Source organism: Malaclemys terrapin, chromosome 3 (assembly GCF_027887155.1).
Source record: "Malaclemys terrapin pileata isolate rMalTer1 chromosome 3, rMalTer1.hap1, whole genome shotgun sequence".
Lineage (NCBI taxonomy): Eukaryota > Metazoa > Chordata > Testudines > Emydidae > Malaclemys > Malaclemys terrapin.
Window position 1 is genome coordinate 54,751,125 of NC_071507.1, and position 21,991 is coordinate 54,773,115.

General features: G+C 46.2%; 1 protein-coding gene across 1 annotated transcript in view; it reads left to right on the forward strand.

Moving 5' to 3' along the window:
* The first annotated feature begins 4,402 nt into the window (after positions 1 to 4,402).
* The window catches only part of LOC128834624 (calpain-14-like), a 31,253-nt gene continuing 13,664 nt past the window's right edge, over positions 4,403 to 21,991 (forward strand). The window contains exons 1-10 of the mRNA XM_054023558.1: positions 4,403 to 4,639; positions 8,006 to 8,075; positions 9,216 to 9,334; positions 9,942 to 10,078; positions 12,084 to 12,258; positions 12,854 to 12,919; positions 15,763 to 15,848; positions 17,675 to 17,749; positions 19,639 to 19,802; positions 20,494 to 20,667. Of these exons, the coding sequence (XP_053879533.1) occupies positions 4,403 to 4,639; positions 8,006 to 8,075; positions 9,216 to 9,334; positions 9,942 to 10,078; positions 12,084 to 12,258; positions 12,854 to 12,919; positions 15,763 to 15,848; positions 17,675 to 17,749; positions 19,639 to 19,802; positions 20,494 to 20,667 (1,303 nt within the window). The remainder of the gene's footprint in view (positions 4,640 to 8,005; positions 8,076 to 9,215; positions 9,335 to 9,941; positions 10,079 to 12,083; positions 12,259 to 12,853; positions 12,920 to 15,762; positions 15,849 to 17,674; positions 17,750 to 19,638; positions 19,803 to 20,493; positions 20,668 to 21,991) is intronic.

Consider the following 21,991-nt stretch of genomic DNA (forward strand, 5'->3'; position numbering starts at 1 on the left):
CCAGTGGGACCAGGACGTTGCCTCCTGGGCAGGTCTCCAGAAAATGCCTATTATTGCTCAATACCACAAAACCTATTTTCTTTCCCCTCTCTTATGCTTGATAGGTGGAAACTACGTGTCCGATTTGCATAGACAGGATATATCACGTGCATATGTATACAGTGTATATATAAAAACAGGTGCCACTGGAGTGTTGTTGACAGTGGAACGTTACTGTTTCTTGTGAGGAAGCAAAGCCACCTGGAAGAAGGTAGGACATTTAAACTGTACGTGATAGTTGGAGTGATTTGGTGCTGAAGTTCAGAGGATGTCTGGTGCCTGCATGCGCTTATGAGGATTAGGATTTTCCAAGTGGAGGAGAGGCGCACAGGTGGTGCTGCTGTAGTTACTTTTCTTTTATCATGCTTGGATGACGTTCTTTTAGCAGCTCAAGTGGGCATATTTGCAACATGTTGCGACTAGCTGTACAGAACAGAGAAGTTGCTGCTGTTCTTTGCTCTTTAACGGGAGATGGGAAAGAAAGAGAAGTCGGGGTCTTTTCATATCGGATCAGTTCAAACAGAACAGGTGCAAGCCATGTTAGATTAACAACTAGACCAACTCGATCAAATGATCTGGGTTCCACACATCAAAGGCTCTTGCCCACCAAATTCCTGGGAATGGGGGGATAAAGGGGTGACTAATCTACACCTTGTGCACACTTCCATTTCAAGATCAAGAGCTATGCATTTTGGGGATACAGTTTAGGCTACATTTGGCCATAATCCACGCTGCAGAGATTGGAAGGGGCCATTGACTACATTGGAGTTATATGTGCTCGGCATCGCTGATAATCACGACAGTTATTAAGGTGCCTAAATATGGATTCAGGTGCTTAACTATGAGCACTACAGGCCAGATCTTCTGCAGGTGTAAATGGCATATTTTCATGGGTTTCCATGGGGCTCAGGTGGCATCTGATGATCTGAATGGTAATTTGAAAATTTCAGCCGAGGTGCTTAAAAGCTGCGATGTGGATCTCAGCATGTAGACTGGTAGGCTGAGATTTTCAGAACCGTGCAGGCAATTCAGCCAGGCATCTTTTATTAAGATCAATAGAAGTCTATGGCCAAATCCCTGGCACTGCTTTGAAAATCTCGACATTGAAAGATGTTACTCTTAACCCTTTAGGGCAATGGTTTAAGCACTGAGGATTTGAAGGAAGGTCTTTAACCTTGAAGTGCTTTAATTCACTTAAACAAACAAAAGGCAGTGATTCTTTTCAGAATAACTTTATTTGCTAAAATGTATTTAAAATAATGGAAACCAGGATTAGAGTTTTGGTACCAAAATACCCACGCGCTTGTTAATCAAAGATTGGATGTTGTGCCTGCCGTGCTGTCTTCAGAATGTATTATTGTGCGCAAGTTTTACCAAAACCTAGGAAACTCAGCTTTGCTGTGAGGTTTCCAGATTGACTACTGGTGTTTTGTTTTGATACGTAACATTCTGCTATGACGAATGACCAGCTATAAAAGATAGGACTATTTCATTGTCCACTAAATTCACCTTTCAGCACAGAGACGTTTGTTATACCCCTAACAGCTACAGACTTGGGGGCAGATCATTAGCCAGTGTAAAGACTTCAATGGAGCTAGGCTGGTTTACGTCAGCTGAGGATCTGGCCCCTGAAAACAACCTGCTTCAGGATTTGCTGGCATAAGTGCACTCACACGGCAAAGAGGAAGTGAGAGGCTTTCAGAGAGTTACTTTATACGCTTACTGCTTTTACTACATGCAAAAGCTTTGACTGTGGATTGTTGAGACTCTCATTCCTAGCGCCTGGCAGTTTCAGAGCATCTAACAGTGTGAGAAAGGTCAGGCAAGGTCACATACTGCTAATCCATAGTGCAGAGGTATAAGTCAGGTGACACACTGCTTCCAGTAGTAAACATACCAGAGGGAGGTGCGAAAAGAGAACAGGGCCAGATCTAGCCAGCCTTCTCATTCACAGCTTTCAGTTAAAGCACTTATCCTCTGTCTGTTACCCACAGCTGCTTGTCCTTAGAAACTGCACTTACTGAAAAGGAAGACACATATCATACTCCGCCCCCAGTACAGGAGGTGGAATAAATAGTATATGCTCAGAGCCACATTTAGTAACATTACTGACGGACATACACGCAGGCATCTGTATATACTGTACTTTGCACATCTTCAGCCCCTTCCACCCAAGGCTCTGAGACTGTTGGGAAAGAAGAAGATTAAAATAAGTGGGGAAAGGATCCTGTAGCCATCTGAGTAATAATTGCCCATGATGTAAGTAATTAGGTGTTGCATTACTTTTAACTTACATGGCATCTGTCATCCAAAGATCTCAAAGCAGTTTGGCAAAGATGTTCAAAATTAGGTGCCTACAATTAGATTCCTAAGGGGAAATTTTCAAAGGTACCCAAGGTATTTAGGAACACAAATGTCATTGACTTTCAGTGGGTCCTACTGGAGTCACTAGGAGTTGCTGGATCAGTACGTTTGAAAATTTAGGCCGTTTATTTAGGCACCTAAATGTGGATCTAGGAGTCTAATTTTAGGCACCCCTTTTTGAATGTCTTAGCTTTTATAATTAACAAGCTTCAAAACATGCCTGTAAAGTGTGGGTATTTTACAAATGTAATGAATTGGTAAACTGAGGCACGGAGAAGGGTAGGGCTGCAAATGACTTAATCTGGTATTGTGGGGGCTCTGGACATCTGAAAAATCAGACCCCACGTGTCAGCTCCTCGGTGGGTGTAACTCAGCATAGCTCCACTGAAGTCAATGGCTGGTAATCACGACACAGGAAAAACCCCATAACAGTTAACATAAGAGAGGCCTCTCTTTTCATCTCAGGCCCTTTGGCACCAGCCACACAAACTGCAGCCTCTGGGTCACCTTCTCCCCCCATTCTTTGTGTTAAAACTCCTGTCTGTGCCAGTGGGAACTCTGTATGTGGAATGAAGGTAGAATATAGCACTTTGGCTGGCTTCTGAATCTTGAGGAGCTATCAATGGGGAAACCAGCTCAACTTGAGTTCCTTGATGAGAGCCACATTTGAGCCTGGAATGTCTGATTCCAAGTGAGTACAATTTCTAAGGTTACTGCGACGCAATGAAATTTAATTTTGCGGAGTATCTGCTGCAGAAAAGCCTCCCAAAACTCACCCTCTCATTACTGCCTGGGAGCTACTTTTCTTTCAAGACTAATTCATTTTTTCAGTCTATACTGTAGTAGCATAACCAGGGTCCCTTAAGAACTTCCTGGTTATCACTAAGATGTGCACCTGGGCTGTGTGGAAATTCCCAATTACAGCAGGAATAGAACTTGGATTCTCTTGCTCCATGCACAGGGGACTCTGCCACTTGAGCTAAAGGATGTTGTTCTGTTGGATTTCCTTTAGCAGCCATGCTAAAAGCTAACAGGCATGTGCCATAAAAATATGTGCAAGATCATTGTTAACACTTTGGGTTACAGCACATAAGAGGAGAGGAGAAATTCTTGTCTTGACTTGAATGTAAACGGAAAAGAAACCTCAGTGTGATTTCTATAGTGGGTGTGTTGCATTCAGCAGGGTGGAATGGCTATTAGAATAGGAGGATTTACCATCCATCAAAACACAGTTAGAAAGGGGAAGAAAACTCAGCAGAGGAAATCCAAAAGCAGATTATGAGTAATGGCTTTCTGTTTTCTCTAGCTGGTGTTATTCTTTGATTTGTTGTCGTACTGTAAATGGTTCTTGTATAAAGGGATTTTTAAGATCGATAGCTAGCAATGTTATATGTTGGCATGGAACAACCTACTCCTAGGTCTTCATTTAGTTATGCCACCAGAGATGGGCATTTTGTTAGTAATGTCTGCGTGACTCCAGGTGACTGGAATAAAGGTGTTACTAAGATTGTGGCATGATAGGAAAAAGTCTTAGAAGGGATTTAGAATAGTCTACTGTGCCGGGGAGGTAATATGGGGACAGTCTCAGAATATCCTTGTGTGTTGCTTAAAATGAGTTATCAAGGTCTTGCATTTAAGGCCCAATTCAATGTCCATTGAAGTCAATGAGAGTCCTTCCTTTGACTTCAATGTGCATTGGATCAGGTCTCCAGAGTTGAAGCCTCAGATACCACACTGTTGGGTGCAATGATAGAACCTATGCTAGACAGATGGTAAGATGCCCACTCTGCTTTTGAGATTCATCACTCCCTGCTGGTTATTCTTGAAAAATGCACAAACCAGTTATGACTAAACTTGCTTATTACAATTACTTTAACAGCCAGGACCCCTACTGAAGGAGACACTTTTCCGCACGAGGAAGGTCGAGAGAGTCCTCTGGCATTGTGTAGTGACAAGACCCCTAAAGTATCACTAGCTGGGAATTTCTCCTACCACTACCATGGCCTTGCTCTCGTTCCTGAGACGAGGGAAATCAAAGCCACGGGTGCCTTCATGCAGGGGAGCCTTTCAAAAACCCAACAAACTTCTTCATCAGAACTACGAGACCTTGCTGGAGACATGCTTGAAGAATAAATGCCTGTTCAAGGATGAGAACTTCCCAGCTGACCTTCGTTCCATTGGAATGGGATCATTGCTGCAGAAACTGCCACCAAACCTACAGTGGAAGAGGCCACATGTAAGTCATGTTCAGTGAATGGCTCTTATGTGAGGGATTGTTTATGCTGGATAGCCATTAATGTTCCATGTTAGCACGGAACAACCTACTAATAGGTCTTTGAAACAGGGTGGCTTGCCCTTGGGCTGAAGATCCTAGAGCAAGTTAACCCTGGTTACAGAATGAGTCCCATCTGAAGGGAATCAGGCAATTTCCTATAAAGAGGAGAAAGTGGCTACAGTAAGGGGGAAGCTCAGGAGGCTGTAGTGAGATTGCAGAGAGAGCAAGAGCTTCCTGCAGGAAAGACCCTGAGGTCAGGGGAATTGCTTCAGCTCGGGAGGGCTAAGGCGGGAAGGACTTTGACCAGACCAGGGGAGTTTTGGCTGTACCCGGCTGGAGGGAACACTGTTGTGTCTAGTTTTGAACTTCAAGTTAATAAATCAGCAGAGCTGGTGTGATTTGACTGGAAAAACCCTATGCAGAATTTATTTGGGGACCCAAGAAGGGAAAAATGAGGTGAGAGGCTGCCTGCAGGGCTGCTCTTGGGCCACCAAGGGTGTTGTGAGGTGGCCACTCGTCTACAGTCTTCATTTAATTATGCCTTAAAGCAGGGGTGGGCAAACTACGGCCCGCAGGCCACATCCGGCCTGCAGGACCGTCCTGCCCGGCCCCCGATCTCCTAGCCCAGGAGGCTTGCCCCAGGCCCCTCCCCTGCTGTCCCCCCTCCCCCGCAGCCTCAGCTTGCTCGCTCCGCCACCGGCGCAATGCTCTGGGTGGTGGAGCTGTGAGCTCCTGGGGCAGCGCAGCTGCAGAGCCCAGTCTGACCCGGTCTCTGTGCTGCGTGGTGGCGGCGGCGGCATGGCCCTTCTCTAGCTGGGCGGCGCAGCTGTAGCACCGCCAGCCCCTGGTGCTCCAGGCAGCGTGGTAAGGGGGCAGGGAGCAGAGGGGATTGGATAGAGGGCAGGGAAGTTCAGGGTGGTGGTCAGGGGCAGGAGTGTGGATGGTGGTCAGGGGGGGAAACAGGCGGTTGAATGGGGGTGGGGCCCCAGAGGGCAGTCAGGAAGGAGGGGGGTTTGGATGGGGCGGCAGGGGGCAGTCAGGGGCAGGGGAGATTCCTTCTCAACCCGTCACGCTGTCCTGTCTGCACGCAAATCCTGCCATTTAATGGAGGGCTCCATTCATTGGTTAAGTTATACTCTGGCCATAGGGTTTGGTCTGTTTTTGGGAAGAGCTGAGCTCCCACACCTCCCACTGCAATCAATAGGAGCTGTAGATATAGCTTTGAAAATCAGGCCTTAAATGGCAGATGTAACAGCCCCATTTTCAAGGATTCATACGTAACTCAGCTATTAACATTCACCTTGGGTTAACACATGTTTTGCAGACAGACCTAGAACAGTTTGTTTTAATTGATTAACAAACTTTGGTTGGTATTTGGGTCTATTTGGATTTGGGTCTACTTTTCCCTTTTAAACAGAGATGCCCTCAAATGTCACTGAGTGCTCATGTATCAAAGGACAAGGTGTTGACCCGTTCTTTTTTCAGACTAGATTTTGTAAGACATTACTCCAAAATACAGACTATGGTTCTCCTTTCTTTTAATAAAGAACTGATTTATGGTAGAAAAAAATTTCCCCATACTCTCATGCCCCAGAACTACTTGCTAGATTTATTTGACATTTTTGTGGCCCATGACACTATGGAGCATTTGTAATGTTCAGACACCCCTGAGTAAAATATCATCTTGATTCGATGGGGAGTGACATATGCAGAGAATGTCTGTGCATTGAGAAAAATATACCACAGTCGATCCATCTGTCTAATATAACCTTTCTGCTCATCACCATAGGCGCAGTAATAAAGTAACATAGTGGCAGGATTGAATGGATGGGGCAATGTGGGCCCAGTGCTCTGGAAAAGCCTCCAAATTTTGTATTTCTACCTGTATAATCTGGAAGTACCTCCACAGGTTTGAGGCCTTTTGCTCTGAAATCCCCATGCTGCTGACAGCCGCGGGTTTTTAATTGCATTGCAGACATACTCTGTGACTGTTTGCCTAAGTACAGGCTGAGCAGTTTCATCTGGGGTAAGGGTTAGTATTTAATTACTCTAAGTGTCTTTTGAGTGCTTGGCATTTCTCTGCCACCCCTGATGGGGAAGACGACAGTGTGAAAATTAAATTGAGCAATTTGTGGATCATAATAGTGAAAGAGAAGTTTGGCATTTATTTTATGAATTTGCCCGGAGAGGCATTGGAGAGTAATAATATGTCTTCTTTCTGAACTATTACTCAGAGTTTTTACGGTCACAGAAAGTTCTTCAGCAGCTATCAGTTAGGTTTTTTTTCTTCATTGTCTAGCCCAGTTATTAGTCATAGCTGTTGAAGACATGACAGGAGATAGCCTCTGTTGTGAACTACATCATTGGAATCTCAGTACTAAGAGTAAAAGAATGAGCAGCATTATAGAATTCCAAGACAAGAAACTATGTTAAAGTTAAGTTTGAATCTACGTGTTAGTAACTCAAGAGTGAAAAACCTTATAGGGATTGTTTTAATTATCTCCAAATCAGGCATTTCAAACTCAGGAAATTCAAAGTTAAGGCTACACCTAAAAGAAATCCAAACATGTTAAGGTAACAAATGCATAGTTATGGCACTGAAACAATCTCAACTCTGCTGTGTATTTATACTATGGGAGGAACAAAGGGAGAAAAAATCCCTAAGGTATCTTTAAAAATCAGTTTACTCTGGAACCACAAACAATGTCTCGGTGATAATCATATAGTAATTTCATGGCATCAGTACAGGATCTGATACCTGACCTGTTCAGCCGCAGGAGTAGCCCTGTTAGGATAGAGCTGGGTAAAATTTTTCAGCCCCATCTCTTTTTTTTGGTGATAAATGCCAATTTGGCAATACTGTTGTTTTGCAAATTTGTGTCAGTTTCACCAAATTGTTCATTTCAAACATTATTTCACTGTAATATTTTCAAAATGAAACGTTTTGGTTTTTCGGTTTCGCAGTTTTTGTTAAAAAAAAATCATGAAACATTTACAAATTGTTCAAAGTGAGACCGTTTTGATCAACCCAGAATGATTTTTTTTTCTGACGTTTTGAAATTGCCAGCAAAGCAAAAAATCCCTGATTTGTCCAGGTCTAGTCAGAAAGGAGTGAGGTGACTTCCCTACACCCTCTTCTAGACACATGATAGAGACCTCCAGAAGCAATGCGGTTGAATGTCAGAGAGACCTTTGACTCCTCAGAAACTCACTCCATAAGTGGTGAAGAGGCTTCAGAAGAAGCCATTCAGTCCTCAGGGTTTTGCAGGACCACTGCAATGATTTGACATTCTCTCTTTCTCTCTTTTTTGGTCTTGTACCTTCCAGGAACTTCATAAAACTCCAATATTTTATACTGCAAACACAAGAAGGCTTGATCTCTGCCAAGGATTGGTTGGTATGGCTGCTTTCTCTTTTGTATATATAGCTATACACAGAGCAATTTGAGCTTAATTTGAACTGTGTAAGACTGCATATAAAGGGTGTTGATTTCAATATCATTCCAGCTCTGCATAAAATGGATTAGGTAATTATGTAATATGCTCAACAAACAAGCTAATGTTCTAGGCTAAGATGTGATCCAAAGAGGTGAGAAGTGTCCCAACTAGTTGAAAGCTCCACTGTATGCCATAAACATGATTTTTATTAATGTTGGTGCTGGAACATGAACGGACCTTGTCTTCATACTTGTCTATAAAGTGCCATGCATCCTACGTAAATGATAACAATAGAAGCTTCATCACTGTACCTAGTTATTAGAGCATGTAATGTATTTCATATCACATAGACAGCAGAAGGGCCTGTGACTACTGCAATATGTGTATGTGGGCACAAAGCAGGCTTTGTGTCAACCTTGACTTGCATCTGTTATGAAGTGAGACGAGGAAGGGTGGGTAAGTTAGTGAAGGTGTATGAAGACTTGTCTTCTTCTAAACGGGAGTGTGGCCTAGTGGTTAGAGCAGAACTGCCATGTTCTATTCTCAACTCCACCACTGACTTACTGGTTGGACAAGTCATATTTGTGCTTCAGTTTACCCAGGTTAAAAGGGTAACAGATGTTCTTAGGCTTCATTACATTTGTAAAGTGCTTTGAGATCCTCAGACACAAGGTATAATAAACACAGATCATTACTGTTAGAGCTGGTCAGGAAATTATTTTTTCCCTGTGAAAAAATTCAAGTTTTCATAGAAAACCCCCAACAGTTTGGGGATTTTGGCAATTCTGGTTGTTGAAATAGGGGGAAAAAAAGGTGTTTTCATTTAAAAACAAAAACTTAAATATTTTAACTGAAAACTTTTTTGTGAAATTCCAAATTCATTTGTACTCCATTCCAAATGAAAAGGCTATGAAAGGACAGTTAAAGCACTAAACCTGTTTTGACTTAATAAAACACAAATCTAGCTCATCCTAATTTTTTTGATGTAGTTATAATTTAAAAGCATCCAACACGCTGCCTCCTCCAAAAATATTTGTCAATGACAGCAATAATTCTGTCTTGATTCCACCCCAGTGTAATTGCTCATTCTTTTGGTACAGAAAACTGCTGGTTCCTGGCCGCGTTGGAAGCGCTGACGTTCCACCAAGACATCTTGGCCGTGGTCATGCCGCAAAACCAAAGCTTTGATAGGAAGTACGCTGGCATTTTCCATTTCCGGGTGAGCGTTCGTCCCCCTAGCACTGGAGGTCCTCAAAAATTATTCCTTATACTTGACGGGGCCGTGACTAAGATTGTGTTCTCAGATAGTCCATGTGCAATTCCCGTTGCCCTCAGTGAGCGCTGTGAATAGGTAACTCAAGTCAGGAAGTGGGTGTCATCCCAACCCCTCTTTAAATGAAGTGACACACTCAGAGAGTCAAAATAAAGTCCCCCCCCTTGGTGAATATAAAAAGCTTATGCTCAATCCTTCTATCCAGCTTTGGCTGCCCCCTGTGGTTACCTTACTCCAGCCTAAGTCTTCGCCACTCCTACACCCCCCAGTATGGCTGCCCTTAGGACCCATCTGTTCCAAATCTTTACACACTTGGTCTCTCAATTAGCCTGAGAGCTACTCCCATCTCTCTTTACCCCACCCATGTATAAAAACTAGCTGCACCTGTGAGGCAGCAGAACCCACTGACCACAATAGAATCATCACCCTCTAACAGGTTACACGTTACTCTGACAGCCTGTTACAGCCCATAGCTAATAGATGGGTCCTTTTCTATTGCTGAAGAGCAGGTTACTTCCCAGTGTAATATTTGCTCGTTCCTGTCCCCTTGCAGTTTTGGCACTTTGGTGAATGGGTTGATGTGGTGGTCGATGACCGACTGCCAGTCAATGAGGCTGGTCAGCTGGTTTTTCTCTCCTCCGTTTGTAAGAATCTCTTCTGGGGAGCCCTTTTGGAGAAGGCGTATGCCAAGTAAGTGAATCATCGTGCTTTATGCAGATAATCTCTGTCTACAATTTGTTGCCTCCTGCATATGCAGTTTTCTCTCTAACAAATAGGTATTGTAAATTTTGCAATATCTGGAATATTGTGTGTGGTTCTGATCTCTATACTTTAAAAATTAAAAGCTACCACCATGATAATTAGCCCCGGTTTAGAACTCTTGCATAGGAACCTAAGAAGCAGTGGTCATGGAGACAGAAACACACTCTCACCCTGGGAGAAGGTTCTTCTAGGGTAGGCTTGAAATGGTTGGTGGGGTGGGGAAGTTTACATTGCCACTGCAAACACTGTACTTATTTGTACTTATCTATTCAGGGGATACCATCATAGGACCTAATCACATCAGCCATACCATCAGGGGCTCGTTCACCTGCACATCTACCAATGTGATATATGCCATCATGTGCCAGCAATGCCCCTCTGCCATGTACATTGGCCAAACCGGACAGTCTCTACGCAAAAGAATTAATGGACACAAATCAGACATCAAGAATTATAACATTCAAAAACCAGTTGAACACTTCAACCTCCCTGGCCACTCGATTACAGACCTAAAAGTCGCAATATTACAACAAAAAAAACTTCAAAAACAGACTCCAACGAGAGACTGCTGAATTGGAATTAATTTGCAAATTGGACACCATTAAATTAGGCTTGAACAAAGACTGGGAGTGGATGGGCCATTGCACAAAGTAAAACTATTTCCCCATGTTTATTTCCCCCCAGCCCCCTACAGTTCCTCATATCTCCTTGTCAATTGCTGGAAATGGGCCATTTTCATTACCACTACAAACAGTTTTTTTTCTCTCCTGCTGATAAATGCTCACCTTAACTGATCACTCTCCTTATAGTGTGTATAGTAACAGCCATTGTTTTCATGTTCTCTCTCTGTGTGTGTGTGTGTGTGTGTGTGTATCTATCTTCCTACTGTATTTTCCACTACATTCATCCGAAGAAGTGGTCTGTAGCCCACGAAAGCTTATGCTCAAATAAATTTGTTAGTCTCTAAGGTGCCACAAGTACTCCTGTTCTTTTTGCGGATACAGACTAACACGGCTGCTACTCTGAAACCTGTACTTATTCTGTGACTCATATAGTTCTTTAGGCCAAGATTTGCAAAAATGACTGGTGATTTGGGGTGCCTCCATTTTTTGGCTATCCAAGTTGAGACACCATAGAGGGGCCTCATTTTCAGACATGGCTGAGCAGCTACCCTCTAAATATCAGGCCCTTTTAAGATGACTCCAGTTGGGCACCCAAAAATTGAAGGACTCACTTTGAACCACTCCATAAAGTCACGTTTGAACACTCCAGTCCCACTCCTCCAGGGCTGTTAATCCAGCTCATTCATCAACACTAAGAAAGAGACAGCACTGAGAAGAGCAAATTAGATGATACATGACCTTCATAATCTTACAAGGAGACACTGAAGGAGCTTAATGTATTTGGTCTGAAAAATGATCCCAAGAATGGGAGAGAATTCTAAATAAATATTAGAAGGGAGACAATATGAAAGAGGGAAAATTAATTAATTTCACTGGACACTAGCCTTCTGTCAATGAGAGACTAGCTAAATTTGAGAAGATTCCATTTTGCTTTGCTATTTTGAAATAATATGTTAATGGTGAGGAAAATCAGACAGTGGACTAAAGTCTTAAGATTCAGTAGATATTCAGAAGAAACTAGCTAAGATATGATTATGAAAGGAATAGTGTAGGAGATCCTTTCAATACTTCTTAGTGAAGGGCCTTAGACTAGAAATAGAGGAAACCAGAAATCCCTTCCAAACCTGAAATCAATTATCTGTATTCCCCTCCTCCTGAATATTGAGGATTCATATAAAATGAATCATAGATTTCAACCTTCACTTTGGTTTTGCAAGCCCATCCTGGGGTTTACCCCTCTCTAATATCACTGCATTAGCTATGTTTGTACCACAAATTAATAGCCGATAAACTGATATCTCTCTTGCTAGGCTCTATGGCTCCTATGAAGATCTGCAGATCGGACAAGTGTCGGAAGCGCTGGTGGATTTTACAGGCGGAGTTAATATGACAGTAAAACTGGCAGAGGCTCCTCCTGATCTATGGGATATACTGACAAGAGCAACCTACAGCAGATCTCTTATGGGTTGCCAGACGCATTTAGGGGTGAGGCCCAGTCTGATGTCAAATGGATGGATAGGCTACCACCAGCACCATCTTTCCTGGGAATATTTCCCTCCACCAAGCCGAGCAGCAGTTTATTATACCGATCTCTCTCACATTTTTCTATAGCTACCATCCCTGTGGTATCTAAGATGATGCACATTATCATGTTTCACATTCTTTATTTAAAAATCACAGATTTCTTTTTAAGTTTTGCATGTTTTTTCTAAACTGCCCTTGGTGTTCCACATTTCTTACCATCAGAGATGGGTCTGGGCTTTGGGGTAGGGAGTGAAGTTGAACTGCAAACCTATGTCTGAGATTTGCAAATGGCCCCTGTCTTTGTAATGGGCTCAGCTAAAACCCCCATTCTAAATGCCCTGCAGACGAGGCGGCATTGGGAGCCCAGATCAGAATTTTGCAGCTGGAGCCAGTCTGTAGTTACACGGGGCCAAATTCTATCTTCATATACACAAGTATAGCTCCCATTGACTCCACTGGGAACCGCACCCTCAGAGCTGAGGGCAGCATTGGGCTCAGCTGTTGCTTTATTAATTCATTTATTGCAGTTTTTTCTCTTTTTCTTCCCTATATGCAGACAGCAAGGGTCCTAGAGAATGGGCTGGTGGCTGGCCATGCCTACACAGTCACTGGTATTAGAAAGGTAAGGACAACGCTGGTTCTCTAGCTCCAAACTTGTCTCTAATGCCAGCAGCATTCCCTGTTGCAGCCTTTGGTCAGACCATGAGCAGGCTGTGTGCTTTGTTGGGGAGCCTCATGTGCCATCCACTCCCTTTTAAGTGATGTCAGGGTGGCTTGAAAATGAGGAGTGCTTCAGACAGTTTTCCTTTCAAAACTGCATTCTTTTTACCAGCTGGAATAAAACATAGGGGACACTGGCTCGACCTCAGTGTAAATCTCAGGCTGTAATTGACTCATGGGCTCTGCTGACGGTATAACCTACAAGAGCATGCTAAGCCGAGCTGTCTAAATTCCCTTTATCTTAAACTGAAAGGGGCTGACCTATTTGAATTCTGGGCAGGTGGGCCTAAGCCTACCTAGGACACCCATGCAACCAAGTGAGGGGCCACAGAGCCCAGAAGCCATCTGAATGCATGGGACGGAAAATGAAAACCAGGAATAGGCATGTGGGGGCATAGGTTTAAAATGAAGAAACTGGATGGGGACACAAAGCATCGAACCCCAGATGGCGCCCACTGTTCCACTAAGGAGTTCGAAGAGATGGTGGATATTGCCCAGAGGAACTCTGCCCAGATACATGTTGTGAGCAAGTTACAGGAATAGGCCCCACAATTGCAGAGCACCTTCCCCTCAAGCTTCCTCCTCGGTCATGACTGGAACATGGGTGGTTGGACCTAGTGGTTGGAGTAGGAGTCAGGCCTGGTGATCAGAAAAGGAGTCAAAAGCCAGGAGGCAGGCCGGGTCAGGATGCCAGGATATCAGAGGCCAAGACAGCCCAGAGGGCAGACCAAGAGTCAGGCGTCAGGAAACAGGCAGGGTCAGATTACCAGGAGATCTGAGTCAGGCAATAGGAGCAGGTAGCACAGGGGAGGCAGTCCTCAGCGGGGAAAATCCACTTTCACAGTTGACTTCTTGTTTCTCTGCTTTGTTTAAATAGAAGCAGGGAACCAGTCAGGATCCCTGGTGTTCCACCATTCAGATCTCAGGGCTCTGTCAGACTTGAGCTTCGAGGGCCGGTGATTGTTAACAGGTCACTGAGTGGTGGGTTGGAACATACAGGCTCCTAAGAGCCCTGTGGACTGGGGTTTGAGATCCGTAGCACTTGGCACCCTTCTGTACTGAGGGCCAGCTTGGCCAGCACCAGGAGAAGACTGCCAAGGAGGCTCTGTGACTTTGTGGGCCACAGGCATGGAGTGCATAAAGGGACAGATGTGTGGAAAAGTGCAGCCATAATCCCAGCAAGAGGTGCTGCAGCCTGATGCACTCTGGGTAGATCCGTGGCAGGGTGTGCCGCAGAAGGGGCAGGCATTAGGGGTGTTTGTGGATGGCACCAGCCATGGGCTCATGCTCACAGCTCCATGAAGGAGCCTCCAGTTAACATCTCTGGTTGGCTGTGGGACCACTGTGGAGCAAAGGCTGGCCCACCGGGGTTGCTCACCTTCACTGAGTGGTAGAATGTCCCACCATTTAGTGTCACAGCAGGATACAAAGGTTAAGGGAAAGGCACTGAAGAAGCCCTGTCCAAGCCTGCAACTGATCAGACAGCCTGGCCTCCAGATCGGATAGGTTCAGTTCATCGGGGGGAGGGATTAGTGGAAGAGATAGGCAGTAGATAGAGCATTGGATCCGAAACCAACTGGATGGGATGGAGCATGGGTGGGAAGAGCTCTTGTTGCTGTTACCGGGGCAGAAAAGGCCACCAAACAGATGGCTTGGCAAGCCACTGCCCACCTCAGGTCTCCCAGATCCTGGGCCATGAGGCAAACGCTGAGTGAAAGATGATCTCAGTGATCAGCATCCTATTTATTCGTTAGCAGGGGCACAAGCAGGGGGGCAAGTGTCCTCACTCCTCACCCTGCTCATTGGGCTCATCCCTGACCCAAAGGTTCAACCTCTGCTGGTAAAGAAGAGTTAACCTCCCTGGCCCCCATTTATTCCTTGGTGTGTTTGCTGAGATGAGAGCCAGTTCTGGTGGTGGTTCGTGTGATCACTGTTCGGAAATGGACTGAGACTCAGTTCACACAGGCCACCAGACAGCCATCTGTTATAACAGCGTTAGGTCATTGTTGACATGAGGTGCCTTCAGAACAAGAGGTGAAAAGGCTCAGTCAGAATCCCATTCACAAGGTGCCTAGTGCCCGGGGACCACAGCCCTGTCGCGTCTGGGAGGGCTACCAGCAGCAGCACTTGCCTTGAAACATTCTTTCCATGCAGGAGAGCACAAGCGCGGCTGCTGTGCCTAGAACCTGCGCAAAAACACAAGAAGGCGAGTGTGGGGAGAGGAAACTCCTTTCACCCTCTCTCTGCCCCCTAGGTCAGGCACAATGCCCCTCCCCTCCATTCCCCCAGTTACAGTCAACTTCAGGATATGCTAAAATTAAGCTTCTTGTAGCAACGTTCTAGGCTGCCTTGGATTATTCATCCTACTGATAGAACTAGTCTTCATGGCCCAGTCCTGCCCTTGGCTATGCAGGCACTACTCCAGGTTGATTGCTAGGGAGTTACACAGATATTGTAGTGTGAGGATGGTTTTATTGTTAAGACCCTGGACTAGGACCCTGGAGCTTTGGGCTCTATTCCTAGCTTAGCCACAGGCTTTCTGCGTGACTGTGGGCAAGACACTTAATCACTCTGGGCCTCAGTTCAGAGTTCTGCGTTGAGCAGAGTAATTGAAAAGAATAGCGCGCGCACCGTTATCGTCACACGTGTTGACATCAGTAAAAGGAGAGGAGTCACCATGGCATATTATGCAAATATAAACCAGACAAAGACCCCGGTAAACTCAATGTTGTTTGTTTTGTGCAGGTGACTTGCAAATATGGACCGGAAAATTTAGTGAGACTGAGAAATCCATGGGGGAAAACTGAATGGAAAGGAGAGTGGAGCGATAGGTGAGTGAAACAGGGAAGGGCTAGTGCTGAGGAGAGTTTGGGTGGATGAAATGATGCTGCCACCTGCAGGCATAAATTAGTGCTGATGACATCTGCATTAATGGAACAGATGGGGCTGCTTTGGTTTCAAGGCAATGAGTTCATGGAGATATTTTGCTAGATCAGCCAGTGCTAATTCAGTTCAACTAACTTAGTTATTTCACACATGCTACTTCCGAGTATTTAAAACACAGAAAGTTGGTTCTGCTTTTTTATTGTCAAAAGAAACATAACGTAAAGGGGGTTCTTCATAATGCAAAATGATGAACATGGTGGGATCTAGCATCAGACACAGGTGTTTTCTGATTATCAGCGAGGCTGCTCCCAGGACAGCTAGAATAGTAAGGTGATCTGATATCGTATATCAGGACATTCATCCCTTTGTCTGCGGATCATGCAAGATTTTCTATATACTGCAACTTCTGGGATTCTGAGATTAGAGTGGGGCAGGGCCTGAACTACCTGCTCTTCAGGGAAGTAGGCATCAGGCTGGCTCTGAATATGACAAAGTGGGAAGGCACAAGTAGAGATGGCAAGGGAAGTGGTGGAAGGGCCCCGAATCTGTGTTTACATGGATGCAGCAGCTGGGAACTTCCTTTCCCTCTACAGAGGGCATAGTAAGTATAGTAGCCATTGCCCCTCAGTCACAGAGGGACGGTGGCTGCTATTCCAGCTCAGAGGCTGGAGTCTGCAAAAGGACTGTGCTGTAGCTCTGCAACCTACTCTCATTTTAGGTTGGGGTGGATTTCTTCTTTGGCAGCTCCAGTTAGTTCCCTGCACAAATCCTCTTTGCTCAGGTTTTATGAGGGGGTGTTGGGAACATGTCTGGATTTTGCCTTGTATGAAGAGAAAGTAACTTTCCTCTGATCTGCATCTGTCACGTGATAACATGAAAGCTGGCCATGCTGAAGAAAGAATGAAGAGCATACCGTAGGCCTGACTTGTAAATCACTTCCAGCTGCCTCTGGTACTTGATGCAGAATATTCGTCCGATTACGTGTCCTTTGACACAGAATTGACAAACAAAATAGAACCCAAGGTCTATATTTTAAACATTTGGAAGCAGCATGTATAATCTAATGAACTGGCCAGTTGAGCTGGGTGGGAATTTTCCAACATGTTTTTTCTTTGGAAAATGCTGATTAGTTGAAACCAAAACTGTTTTCAGGAGAGGGCCTGTTTTGATGAACTTCCCATTTAAAAAAAAAATGAGAAAAAAAGTTTCTAAATTGTTGAAATGTTCCATTTTGATATTTTCAAAATGAAAAAGTTCAAATTTTTAGGTCAAAATGACTTTCTTTAGAAATATAAGTGAATTTATAGTAAAAAATGTGTATAATTTTTTTTCCAGATTTTGACATTTCATTCTTTCAAGAGAGGAAAAAAAATTCACAATCTCAAAAATTCTCATGGAATGGGACAACCCCTAGATCTGCTGGCCAGTGTGCTATCCATCATTAGTGCTCTCTACAGAAGAACAACAGAACTGCTCAGCTGTTTTACATAGGATCTCTATGGCTAGCAACTGATGGAGATTTGCCTTTAGCTCAAGTCTATGCTTTAGGTATAGGGGGAATTAGGTTCTATTCCTGCTTCTGCCATGCCATTCTGAGTGTCCACAGTGCAGCGTCTAGTGCAAACGGTGAACTGCTTGGGGCCAGAGATTTGTTACAGCGGGAACTGATCTTATGGCAGATGTCTGTATTGAACTTCTTGAACTTGAAGATAGATTTGGAGCATTTATTTAATTATTGCTTCAAAATCAGCTGCCTTGTTTCTGTCCCTAGTTCTGGGAACTGGGAGCTGCTCAGCCCGAAGGAGAAGATTTTGCTGCGGAGAAACCAAGATGATGGAGAATTCTGGTAATGGAACTGTGAATATCTGAGCTCCGCTCCTCCTTCACCCAGCGCCAAGGCCACAGCTAATGCTGATCTGTCTCTCTGCTGCGCTCTAAGATGAGATATGTGCATGATGCTTTATAGCAATTGGATCGCTTTTTGTTTTTTAACTAAACAAAGGGAGAAATTACATGGGGCTGCTACGTTGCCATCTGGTGGTAAAGGGACGTGAGAAACAGCCTGTATGATACAAGCGCTCTTCTATGTGAAGTCAAGAGCGCTTTCAAGAGTAGAGGAAGAATCTTTGTCCAGTCCCTTCTGACCTTAAAGTCTATTTTTGTCATTATATTTTCAACACAAACCCGGGCAAAGCTTTGGTCAGGCAGATAGTGTTTGTTCAACTGCTTCCCAGTCCCATATATTTTTGCCACTAGGTGGCAATGTTTCAGCCGGTTTCATTATACTTGTTCTTTTGCTTGTATTCTCATAATAATCCCTCTGCTGCTGTCCTTTGTTGGGCCTTTAGTTATGCATTCACCACTGCTGCATGTTGCTGTTGGAGCAAACATTAACTTCTTTACTAGCTAATATAGGGTTACCATATTTCAGCAAGCAAAAAAGAGGACAGGAGGAGCCCCGCCCCTGCCCCTCCCACTTCCCGCCCCCCCAGAACCCCCAACCCTCCCCCCGTTCCTTGTCCCCTGACTGCCCCCTCCTGGGACCCCTGCCCCTAACTGCCCCCCAGGACTCCACTCCCTATCTAAGCCTCCCTGCCTCTTGTCCCCTGACTGCCCCAACCCTTATCCACACCCCCACCCCCAGACAGACCCCTGGGACTCCCACGCCCCATCCAACCACTCCCCACCACCTGACAGCCCCCCCCGAACTCCCAACCCATCTAAACCCCTCTGCTCCCTGTCCCCTGACTGCTCCGATCCCTCTCTGCACTCCTGCCCCCTGACAGCCCCCCCCAGAACTCCCAACCCATCTAAACCTCTCTGCTCCCTGTCCCCTGACTGCTCCGATCCCTCTCCCCACTCCTGCCCCCTGACAGCCCCCCCCAGAACTCCCAACCCATCTAAACCTCTCTGCTCCCTGTCCCCTGACTGCTCCGATCCCTCTCCCCACTCCTGCCCCCTGACAGCCCCCCCCCAGAACTCCCAGCTCCCCACCCCCCTGCTCCTTGTCCCCTGACTGCCCCTTCCTGGGACCCCTGCTCCTAACTGCCCTCCAGAACCCCACCCCTAAGCCTCCCTGTTCCTTGTCCCCTAACTGCCCCCTCCTAAGACCCCCCCCAACTGCCCCCCAGGACCCTACCCCCTACCTGTACCCTGACTGCCCAAAACTTTCTCCACTCCCCCCCAAAAGCCCCCCCCCCGTTTCTTGACTGCCCCCTCCAGAACCTTCCTGCCCCCGGTCCCCCTTACCCTGCTGCTCAGAACAGGGTGTTGGGCTCTGTGCGAGCCGAGCCGGACACGTGGCTGCGCTTCCCAGCACAACAAAACCCGGTCCCTGGCCCTGCACAACAAAACCCGGTCCCTGGCCCTGCACAGTGCTGCCGGACCGGATTGCAGGAGAGGCCAACTCAGAATGCAGGGCGGCTCCGGCTCCTCTACAGCTGCTCAGGAGTCCAGCCCGGGATTTTTCTGCAGCCCTCCCAGCCGCTCGCTCTGCCGGGGGAGGGGGAAATCCCGGACATTGTGAGTGCTTTACAAATTCCCCCCGGACGCTATTTTTAGCGCGAAAAGGAGGACATGTCCGGGTAAATCCGGACGAATGGTAACCCTAAGCTAATAATATGTAAGGATTACCATATGTAACACAGAATCGGGCATGCTGGGGATAGCCAGCCTCTACTTTTTAACCACACGGATTGGCTGCTGACTAAGCATCTTGTGGCGGTCTTTTCACAGGATGTCTCTGCAAGATTTTAAGACCCACTTTGTAGATCTGATGATCTGTAAATTGACTCCTGACCTGATGAGCCAGGAAGATGGGAAGAAGTGGATGTATTCTCTGCAGATTGGGAGATGGGTCAAAGGAAGCACGGCGGGTGGCAGGCTGAGGCCCTACAAAGGTGAATGGTACTGGGGTGGCTCTTTAGGGGATCCGGATTTAGACTTTTCTGCGTAAATAGTAAAGAGAGGAATTTGTTCAAGCAAAGCAAAATTTGGCTCAAGACCCAAAGCCCAATGTCACCCTATCATAACCAAAATTCGACACCTTGTAAAAAAGGTTAGAAAGCCTGGCAATGAACAGGCAAGGGAGCCAGCTTATTCTCCATTACCACTGAAATCCGGTGGTTTCCTTAGGATGGTCTTGTGGTGATGGGCCTATTGTGGCACTTAGAAGAAGTGGTTTCAATGCCTGACTCTGTGACTTGGGCAAGCCGCTTAAGATTTGATTTTTTTCAGGGATGCAGAGCATTCACTAGTCCAGTTGAAGTCCAGGAGAACCACAGGTGCTCAGCACCGCTGGCAATTGGTGCCCCAGTGATTCAGTTCCCACTAAAATGAGGGGAAATAATTCTTCCTTCCTCCTTTGTCTTGTCTGCTTAGGTTGTGAGATCTTCCATGGCAGGGCCTCTCTCTTACTATATGTTTGTGTATTACCTAGCCCAGCAGGGCTCTGGCCTGGGTTGGGGCCTTTGGGGATTATAAATGAGCTGCTTCCCCCACTCAGCCTGAAGCCAGGTATCACGTGTAAACCCAGCAACAAAACGTGTGATGGAACACGTGGCCAGAAGGTTTTTATGTTTTGCTTCTCAGACACTTTTTGGATGAATCCCCAGTACTGGCTGGAAGTTTTGCAGGGTGACGGCAGCAAAAGGTCCCTGCATTCCTGCAGCGTGCTGGTGTCCCTGATCCAGAAACCCAGCAGCAAACACCGAAACCGGGCACCTCACCTCTCCATAGGGTTTTCCATCTTCAAGGTGGGTAGAAATCTGGTCTGTGGTGGAATAAATGGGCCGCTCTGCCCAGCAGGAGAAACTTCCTACCTCCGAACCAAGTGAAAGCTCTCCAGAGCCTCAGAGTTACATATCCTGCAAAGCCCAACGGGCTCTGTGTTCTCACCTCCCTGTCTGCATGTGGCTCCCATTCATCCAAGAATCTCCTCTTGAATTGGCGGGGTTGGGCCCCTTCAGACACGTCTTTCCTTCAGCTTTTCATCAAGCTCAGGACGTGATCTGTGTTTGCATAGTCTTTGTCAGACTGCTGGGCGGTAAAGGAGCTCCTGCTACCCCAGTGTGTACTGCTGGGCTTCACCGTGCCCAGCTGTGTGTGTGTTTGTCTGTGTGCGCACACACGCATGTGCGCACCAGGGCTGAGGGAAGGGATAGGAGCCTCCTGAGCAGAGGCTGGATACGGAGTCCTTCTCAGGCTACCATCCATAATGGCAAAATCACCCCACCGAGGGTGGGGAGGGGCAGGGAGCTGGCCCTGGGTATGATATTGCAGCCATGTGTAACATACTGGTGAATGAGTGCTATAGGTTCCCCCTCTATGCCCCAGCCATTCTGGGGGAATGTGCAGCCCCAGCTCCCACAGACTTCAGCTGGAGTTGTGGGTGCTCAGCCGTTCTGAAAACTAGGGCCACTGTGCCTTAGTCAGGTACAAAGCCTCCCCCATTTCCTGCTGGGGCATTGTGCTCCTCCAGCCGCAGCACCAACGTCCTGTGGGCCACATTAGCAAGGGACCCCCTTCCCTAGGGAGCCTCCTTCCTGACTGTTGAAAGTGCTGAGGGTCCTGTTGCCACCACGTGTTTCAGCGACCCCAGCCTTACTGGCCCACCCTGGTGAATGGGCTGTGGATAGCCTTGGAAAGGTTTTCGAAGGGAGGAATTCGGGCTTTTTAAGCTAAGGAGCCCCACTGAATCTCCTCCAGTTGTTAAACTACATCTGCTGTTAGCTGTGAGCCAAAGGGCTCTGAACTCCTTGACTGATGGATGCTCTCTCTTTCTTCCCCTTTAGGTGGGCCCAGAGGTAAGTCCCTCTCTGCCTTCCGTTGGCATCACATGGGGGCCATTCAGACTCTATGCCACCACCTGTGGAGCTGCGAGTGCCTTTGTTTCTTGACCCACAGTTCAAAATGCCTTAATACAAGCTTTAGAAGGCATTACAAGAAATCACCGTTAATACAGAGCTATGACTCGGGCTGTGTTGAGAGGAGCGTACCTCAATTCAGCATTAAGGTCCTGCTCCTGGGCTGCATCTGAGCTGTGCTCTGAGCAGCAATGGGGGAAGAGGGAGGGAAAAGTGGCATACCA